This window comes from Centruroides sculpturatus, unplaced genomic scaffold, assembly GCF_000671375.1.
Source record: "Centruroides sculpturatus isolate CEXI.00-Female unplaced genomic scaffold, Cexi_2.0 scaffold128, whole genome shotgun sequence".
Lineage (NCBI taxonomy): Eukaryota > Metazoa > Arthropoda > Arachnida > Scorpiones > Buthidae > Centruroides > Centruroides sculpturatus.
Window position 1 is genome coordinate 146,528 of NW_019385268.1, and position 10,141 is coordinate 156,668.

The 10,141-nt window shown below is 30.0% G+C and overlaps 1 protein-coding gene across 1 annotated transcript in view; it reads left to right on the plus strand.

Moving 5' to 3' along the window:
* LOC111636937 (zinc transporter 6-like) overlaps positions 1 to 10,141 on the plus strand; it is a 35,411-nt gene that overhangs the window by 11,340 nt on the left and 13,930 nt on the right. The window contains exons 4-7 of the mRNA XM_023382324.1: positions 7,834 to 7,899; positions 7,998 to 8,078; positions 8,164 to 8,199; positions 9,597 to 9,758. Of these exons, the coding sequence (XP_023238092.1) occupies positions 7,834 to 7,899; positions 7,998 to 8,078; positions 8,164 to 8,199; positions 9,597 to 9,758 (345 nt within the window). The remainder of the gene's footprint in view (positions 1 to 7,833; positions 7,900 to 7,997; positions 8,079 to 8,163; positions 8,200 to 9,596; positions 9,759 to 10,141) is intronic.

Below are 10,141 nucleotides of genomic sequence, written 5' to 3' on the forward strand. Positions count from 1 at the left end.
GACAGATGGTTGAAAGTGGCCGTTGGCTTTTTGAAAGTACAGCCACTGATTGGTCAGCAGACAATTACGCCACACGGCATGATTTGCATAAGACTATGGCTTGGGAATTACAGATTTGCATAACGTTACGGCTGGTGATGGCTAATTGGTCGGCCGGAAATCACGCCACATGACATTTGCATAGTGCTACGGTTCAGTAAGCACTAATTGGTCGTCGAGTCCGATATTGACGCTATAAAAAGGAGACAGATCAACATACCGGATATACGTCACTCTCGTGTAAGTTCGACTTGGGAATTTTTTTGTTCAATAATAATAATAAAAATAATAATAAATGTGAATTCTTCTTCCTGGAGAAAATAAGACATTCCCTGAAAATAAGACCTAGTGCATTTTTCAGAGTAAAAATTAATATAAGACACTGTCTTATTTTCGGGGAAACACGGTATATCATATGTTCTAATTTTTAAATCTATTTTATGAAGAAATGAAAGCCATCTACACCTATCAATCTAGGATTTCATTACATTTGTCAAACGATACATTTTAAGCTCAGTTCTGTCCTTAAAGAGTGTTTGTACTTCTAATATTCCCCTTGTTAGTTTTTTTGCAATATACAGTGAAACATCTATATAGTGCCTTCCTAAATAAGGTCCCTCTCGTAAAGCACCAATGAGTACTTGTGAATGGATCTTCATATTGGAGAACTTTAGTATTAAATTATTAAATTTATAATTTTTCATTGCAAATGGTGTTATTACCAAATATGTCACTTGCATAAATTTGAATTCAAGAGTTTGAATCATTCCTATTGTATGAGGTTATTCAGTTTAGTTCAAATTTTGGAGATGATGCTAAATAAAGTTTTGACCGTTTGCTCAAGAGAAAATCTTCAAAGATAATATTATTTTACTAATAAAATCAAGAATAAAGAAGTACAAATCCTGAAATGACAATTTCGAAACAAAATCACAATCTGTCTAGCAGACAAGATGGTTCTTTGTAATTTATTGAGGCTGTTTTTCAGTTTATGGTGTTCAGCAATATATAATTTTCAATGCATAAATGTTATAATCTTATCAAATAGTTACTTTTTAATATTGAATTTAAAATATTTCATCATATATTTGGTTTATTTTCCTAGAAATAAGGCAGAAGTTTCTCGTTATTTTTGTTTTACACATAATGTGTAATAATAATCATCCTTTATCAATAATTCAATATGAACAAAAAGTTTTGCTAATTTTAAAATCTGAAAATCTGCATTGTCATTTTTTAAATTATGTGAATCATATTGTTGTTCATATTGAAGTATTGAAAAATGATGTAAATCATCATTTTGATTATTGCCATTAATGATTTTATGCAACTTTAGCAGCATTCATTTGGAAATAATTTTAATATATTTAGCCATTCATTTTTGATGTAATTATGTAAATAAGAATAATTCGAATTTTGATTATTTAATAATATATACTATGGCTACATTAATAAAAATTTAACTTTATTTTAGTATGTGTCATATTTTACCTGGACTCAGCACGCTGTTGTTACCAAGAGTTAATCCTTTTGTGTTGCTTGGATGGGCGAGTGCCATAGTACTGTTTACAGCACTTCTGCTCATTGAATTATAGTAAGTTTTTTGGAATATTTGTTGTAATGAATACTGTAAAGTTAGAAATAGATACATTTTTGAATAGAAACAATAATATAATTGATAAATTTTAATGCTTCCTATTAACAATTTTTTTCAAAAATATTTTAGTGGTGGTATAAAATTCTACATATTTAATATATTAAATACAAGACAAATTCAGAAAATTAGTGTGTGATCACCATTTACTTCACATTATTTCTGGGTATAGTTAGTTAATCCAGTTTAGTTCTTTTTTGCTAGAATAATAATTGAAATTCACTTGAATGAACCTGTCTTTATTACAATTTTATTAAGATTTATGAATTTTTTAGTTGAAAATTAGATTGTAATAGGCAAATTATGTGATAATTATAGGGTAAAAGAATTCTGATTATCTTGAAATTGTTACTGTTTTGACTTTTCCTGGTAAAAATGGTTTGTTTTCATATTCCTGATCTATCTTTAAAGTTTGACCTGAATCACCCTGTATACATATTATATATTTATTTTCTACAGACTTAATTATGAAAAGACATACTAAATGTATAAATGTATATTTTTTGACAAATTTGTAGAAAATAAATTATATTTTTCCCCTTGTTTCCATTAATTTTCACAGTACTGTATAAATTTATATACAAGTGTACATTTTAAAGTATATTTGGTATTAGAGTTATTTTAATAGTTTCTTTTCAACTATTTACAATTGTTAATTAGCTTAGTTATAGAATGTTTTTTGTAAAAATATAATGACTGGAAATTTGATCTGTCGGGCAAACTATGAAAAATCAATTTTTCTTTTAATTTAGATGCTTGAGATTTTTTAAATTTGTTTTTCCTTTCATAAAAGAAAGTATGTCTAATGCTCTCAACTGTTTTCAGAAATATAGTTTCTGAACAAATTCTTTCATGTAAATTCAGAAAATATACCTATATCATACATGATCATAAATCAAGATGACTATTTAATCTGTGTATTAGTTTTTAATGGCTAAAAGTAAGAAGTTTTCCTTAGCCTAAGTGTAAGCACATGCTTGGATGGATGGATGGACGGATGGACAGATGGACATGGCAGACAGAGTGAACAGGAAAATCCACTTGCATTATACGTTTTAAACATGCACACACTAGATGAGAGGATGAGTGTTATGGGTGGAAATTAGTCTCATATTCTTGGAGGCAACATTTTTGCCTGTTTGCCTCAAATTGTCAATCCACTAATCAAAGTGCCAGCTGTCAAAATCTACACTCTGTTTATTAACAGAAATCACAATTTTTTTTTTTATGCAAATGCTGTCATTTGTGTCCATTTCTTTTATTAGTTTCAGTTTTATTTGTTGAAAAAACAATTTAGATACGTGAGAGGTCGGACTTGGAAAGGGGAAACCCCACAATTCTATTCGGGAATTTTTCAAAAGAAAATTTGTTTTGAAAAGGAAATTTATTTAAATCTCGGAGAGAAAAAAAACTTTTTCCATTTTATTACCGGAGGATGAGTGCATTTCTCTTCCCAGAGTCGTTTCCTTTCCCAGAGAACTCAGATTGTGTCACTGGGAACTACAACTAAAAATTCACTATTAGTGGAAAACAACAATGTGACTTGGAAATAAAGAGGAGACCTCAAGGAACAGTGAGAGGGGTCAAGAGTCCGCAAGAATATTCCGTGTGTGCCTGCCGAAAGGATTTATCATCACTCGTTGCCGCGCGCTCCTCCCGAATATTCTATGTTTCTCCAGGAACACCTACGAAGAACCAACGGATCTCAACTTTTGATAGACTTTAACCACCATCCAAGGCAACAGAGACATTCCCAAGGCTCCCCAATGACTTCACAGCCATCTGGAAATCCATATATAGTGCTTCAGGTATTTATAACAACCCGCGATGCTATGTAAGCTCTCTCTCTCTCTCTCCAACTCGGTTCTTGCAAAGAAGCATTAAGGTAAATACCCTTTTGTAGAACTAGTTTAATAAACAAATTCTGTTATTGTTAGAATTGTGTTGACTTCCTCAAATGGTCTCCATCCCAAGTCCAACCGGCCAGACACGACTGCTCACGCGTAAATGCGAACGTAACGGTCTCTGTGTCTACCCAGAAGACACAGAGGTGTCAGTCCTGATAAATTTGTCATTGCGGTCTTTGCCGACGCAATGTCGACCCTTCGGTCCTGTGGTGCCGAAGCATAGGGGAACCCTTCGGCATTGTCACAAATATAACTTTCATTTCTCTAGAACAAAAGTACAAAAAATTATATAAATTTACAGCATCCTCTTCCAGTAATAGGTAGCTCTCTACCACTTAATTTTTCATGGACATTAATTCATACCCAAAAAAATCCTGTTTAAATACTTTCACTCTTACTCTAAATTCTGCTCAGTCTGCCACTGAAATGTGATCAAGTGCATGCACACCAATACAATTCTGCCTGCTTGGCCAGTTTAGTCCATCCGCCCAAGTGCACGCTTAACTTAATAATCCAAATATGTCTTGAACAAATAATAAATTCAAATCTGATAAATAACAAAGGCGACAGTGTCAATGAGTCATACATATTATATCAAAATTAAACACAAATTTAATACTACTAAAAACACCATCTGTAAATAATTCTGATATTATTCAAACAACAAAATAGTAATATTTATTTTTGTGTTGTTGACCTAAGATCCAATATTAAGGACTTCTATAGATAATTGAAAATCAGTTAACAAGAAACTAGTTTATTTCTAGTATCGTTTATTAATAAATACATCTTTATAACAAGACAGTCCTGACTATTATAATTTTAATATCGGCCTGCTTAAATACAGAGGAAAAATCCTATTGGGAGTGAATTTCAGTTACATTCAATATATAATTTTTTCTTGTGAGATCATAAGAAACAAAGGGCTGATTGTTGACAATCGTTATTTTAATTTCATCACTCTTACAGGACAGTCTTTAAAAGATCAATGACACAATTGGGAAATTAACAATTGTTTGCCATATAATTTTAAAAATACTGAATTGATCTTGCTGATTTCAAAGTTTGTTAATCATTCAAGATATAGTTTCATTAAAAAATTCTGTATTATCCTTGAACAGTTTTAAAAATTGCTTAGTTTTTATCATTTCATTTTGAAACAAATTAATAGCAGATGATGGAATTTGTATAAAAATAGTAATTTCACTTATAAACTGAATTTTTAATTATTATTGGGGAAAGAATAATGTCATAAATTATAACAGTTAATTTTTATTTTCACATTCAAAATTTTAGTCAATGTATTATCATTGCTTTTATATTTGTTGTTCTGAATAGTTATGTTTGAAGATTATCTCTAACTTAAGACTGAGTTAGGAAAACTATTTTTCAAAAGATTTGAGTGAAGCATTATAGTAACACATATCATCATCATGCTTACTTTTCTAGTATTAGAATAAGCCTTTAGTCAATAAAATTACTCAAAATCTATTTTTATGTTATTCATAGTACACCCTATGTCAGAAAATTCCAGGACAAAGCTCGTAAAAAATAGAAAATTGCAATTACCAAGTAATGATCCCTGTTCCTGACGAAGTAGTCTCCTCAGCTATCTCTACACAATTGCCAATGTTTCTGGAGGTCTTGGAAGCAAGCAGAGAAAGCTTCAAGTGTGATGCTTGTTAGCTCATTTGTCACGGTCCATTGGATGTCTGTGATATCTTGACAAAATGTCGGTTGCTTTTTCACTCGCAGAAACAAGAAAAATCACACAAAGGGTTGCAACTGAAAAGGACATTTTGTCCCTTTTAGTTGCTTGCTTCTCCGCTTGCTTCCAAGACCTCCAGACACTTTCTATTTTTCTATTTTTTACGAGCTTTGTCCTGGAACTTTTCTGACAAATGGTGTAATAACAATGTACTATATGATAAAAATTAAACATATTAGAAAAGAAAAACAAATGGTGATTTTGATACTGTAATTATGCAGAGTTTTGCTTATACCTTACACAAAAACTACTAAGTCAGAAAGTGTTTTGTTTGTGATTGAAGTTTAAAGCAATCACAAGGCACCAAATGTGATTTTTTGCAAATATGTACCTCCCGGCAAGGCCGACATTATGATGAAGTCGAAAATTTGATCTATGCACCAGGATATTCTAGGTCAAAGTTTACTATTGCTGTCAATTTATATCAAACTTATCTAATTCTGAACAAAAATTGTTGTAAAGTTTTTTGCACAGTTTTCCTTTTCTACACCACAGAATTTCATGTTATTTTCCTAGAAAATACCTAGTTTTCTATCATAAAATGACACCAAAAATGTAGATTATAAGTCTAAAATTTTTGTAGCTTGGTGATGAAATCTCTTGGTACTATTAGAGAAGCAAATTTTTAATTTTCAAAAATCTATTACTTCCTACTTTATCTCATGGTCAGGTCAGATGGTATAGTATTGTCTAAAGCAGAGGTGTCCAGCCTGCGGGCTGCATGCGCCCCAATAAACGTATAAACAAAACCGACAAATTTATTTATTTATTTATTTCAATGCTGTAAACCTTTATACATATTTTATTTTTTAATAGAAAGGAAATATTTTCAAATACTTGAAATTGTGAATGAGGAAGGAATACTAAATAAAGCTGGAGTCGTGACTCAAAAGAATTATAGCCCCAAATTCGGGGAAAGAAAAGAAAGGCCAAAAGATGATAAGAAGTGAGTAAGGTTGGAAAATTAAGGATCAATATTTGCATAACAGGTTTATTTAACCTTTCTCACTTCTTTATATTTTCACCTTTCTCTCCATTCCCTGAATTTGGGTCCATAATCCTTTGAATCCCAACTCTAGCTTTATTTAATATTCCTTTCAGTGTTGCAAGATTTGGCTACTTTGTGCCAAATTTGGCTACCCTTTTTTTAGTTTGGTGTAAAAAATATCATTTGGCACATTGGCTACATTTTGGGCTACATATTATTTGAATAAAAATGCACTTTAAAATGGTGTTTCATTGTTTTAAGACCCAAATAAAACAAATATTTGGGTTTTTCAAATAAATTTTTGTTTGTCTCCTTTATAATAAATAAATTTATCTATTTCTAAGTACAAACTAAAAGTATCTGTGAAGTAATTTTTTAAAATATCCTTTTTTGTGATAAAGTTTTAATACTTATTACTATAATCTAGACATGTAAATACTTAAATATACTTGTATATTTAAGGATTGGGCCACAATATACTTNACTCTATGGATAAACTATTCCGTGCCAGAAATTTTTGCCCGTTTTGGCAGGTGCCCGTCGAATGCAGGTGGTCGCCTAAGCAGTTTTCACTGTATTTTCACTTACCAGATGTTTCTTGCATTCTCCATTCATACTTGCACAACTGTTAGTCATTACTTCACTACTTTAATACCATAGCATAATTCATTATTGAAATACAAGGTTTTGTAAGGGAGAACATGAAACATCAGTCTTGTTTTGTCTGTATACAGAATATTTTCTGAAGAATAACTAATGATGATGGAAGAAAGCTTAGTCTTTAACTGTACTATTGTATTACATTCAACTTCCAACAATTCACCAAAAGTTTGATATGTTGCTTTTGAATAAATTCAGTCTTTGAATAATAATAATAATGAACAGTTTTATGTTTTGAGTGTTTAATTTTTTTGAGCATATATTGTTTAGTAAATGCTATTTTTCTGTTAGTAAATAACACTTCTAGCCGACAACGTAAATTGAGTATAATTGATTAGCCTAATGAATACAGCTATAATAAATTAAAGGGCTTATCATTACCTGATATGATAAACTCTTCAATTTATTATAGCCATATTCATTAGGCTAATCAATTTATACTCTATACTTTCCTATTTCTAAACAAACTAAATTTATGTGAAACACTACCTTTCAGTGGCTTTAAAGCATCTCCAAATAACAATCCCCATTAAAATTTGGCAAACTCAAACATCATATTTGAAATGCGATTCAAATACATGATTTGTGAACTAGAAACACTTAAGTTTACCTTAACATTTCTGTCTGCCAGATCAAATGATGAACACAAACTTCAACAAAATCCATTTGATGCATTTTAGTAAAGGATCAATATAAAGAAAAAAGGAAAAGTTTTAAAGAAATTGTCTTTATTTTATTATTTATGTAACTGAATTTATTATTTTAAAAAATCAAAAATAATTTATTTGAAACAATTAAAATGGTTTTTGTTTTTTAGTCTTTTTACGAGTCTACTCAGTCTTTGGTCAGAAGAACAAAAACCAAATTCTATATTCACTTTTGGGTAATAATCTAAAATTTCTCTCAATTTTTGTCAAATTATTCTTTATTTATTCATTTTAAAGTAAAATTTATTTTAATTAAATTTTAAAATATTTTTAGTTACGAAAGGTTTGAAGTACTTGCTGTGTTTGCATCAACTATACTTGCCCAATTAAGTTCATTATTTATTATAAAACAGAGGTAAGAGTTTCAGTTTTGAGAAATGTCTTTTTATTTCTTTAACTATAAATTTTAATTAAAAATTTATTTATTTTTTATACCACAGTATAGAAAGATTACTTCAACCACCAGAGATCCATACGTAAGTATTTTTGAATGCTCATCAATTTATACTCTATACTTTTCTATTTTTAAACAAACTAAATTTATGCAAAACATTACCTTTCAGTAACTTTAAAGCATCCCCAAATAACAATCCCCATTAAATATCTTCCAGCAATTATTGTTGCATTTATTTTCATCTGATTGTAATGTACATTTGAATTGAATTATTATGAATGTACAGTAAAGCATCGATTATCCGAACGCCGATCAACCGAAACGTCGATTAATCAAAAGCTTTTCAGTCGGCAAATTTAAATTTTCACTAGTGCTGTGGTGCTGCAATCTTTGGCTATGTCTTGGGCTACTCTAATATTATTTTTATAGGGGTGCGTGTTTTAGCTGGCAACATGGCATGACCATGATAGGGTACTTAAGGACGTGCCAGGATTTGAACGAATGGGATAGGTTAATATATTTTTTTCGTACATAATTGGTTATCCGAAAAATCGATTTTCCAAACAAACCCAGTCCCCAATTGATTCGGATAATTGATGCTCTACTGTATATATGTATATATACTTTATTTGTAACTACATGTAAATTATTTTATAATTATTTGTATATAATTACAAAATAGCCTATATTTGGACAATGTACAATTTATTTATTTACTCTAAACTTTAGCAATCAGTTTATTCATTGAAATAATAATTTTCAGTTCTTATTCTCAAGTATTATTTTGAATGACAAGTTTTATTTTTGAAATTGTGTGATGTAAGGTTATTTCTCACACTAATTAATTCAATTTAAGCCCAAATGCACAAAACTTTTGCAGCAGATTGTATACAATATAGTAATATAAATAATAATATCGAAAGTTCTCTCTCCAAACTTTTGCATAAGCTTTAAATGAAAATTTGATTTGAGATTATAATAATAAATATAACTTATCAATTGAGAATTAATTAAATGCAAAAAATTGTCAAAAATATCAAGATTAATTGGACAAATTAATATCTTAATAATTATAATGGGTTATGAAATGAAAATCTTGTTGTTACAGCCCTGCTACGTATTGCAAGAAATACTTTATAGTTAATAGACATCCAAGATTTGTCTTGAATAATAATCAAAACTCCTTGTTGGTATCACCAATTAAGTTCATTTGACCATCCTGTAGAATCTAAGTTAAAGGCATGTTATGACTATAATTTTGAAAAGTTTAATGATTAGTAAATTGAAATTAGTTTCATTAAATTTTTAATAAGTTTGAAAAAATATCCGAGTATAAATTGAACTTGCGACTTTTGTCTAATATGCAAGTGTGTTGCCAGTTACCACATACTTAAATGCTATAACTGGCAATGCAAATTTTAAGAGTTTTTGTAATTTAGACACTATTAATAAGTGAATTTCTATTCAAATACTTTTCAGGGGACGATATCTTCCAGCAATTATTGTTGCATTTATTTGTCATCTGATTGTTACATATGGAATGAACAATCGTGCTATCAACGATACTATTGGAGCTTCAAGTTCAAGCTGGTTGCAGGAACACGTAGCTGAAATTAGTCAAAGGTATTTATATAAATTTTATGAACGAATTATTTTTATACTGTAAAAGTTGTTTAAAAAATATTATTAAATTAACAGCATTGTTTAATTGTTGATTTTGGTCATTTCAAAATATATATAGATGTACCACCAAATGGCAATTGTCGTGTTCGGCAATTGACCATTTGGTCAATTGCCGAACACGACAACTTTCTATGAGAACTTTCCTTTTTCTATGAGAACTTTCTATGAGAAGCTGGCACCAGGTTCCAGTTTCTCATAGAAAGGTGCCAGCTTCTCATAGAAAGTTCTCCCAGGAGGCATCCTCCCTCAATGATTGCCCACGTATTGCCATATACAAATGAACAAATCTAATGTATGCATTATGAATTACATTAAGTGTATTCTTGATGAATTTTTAGATG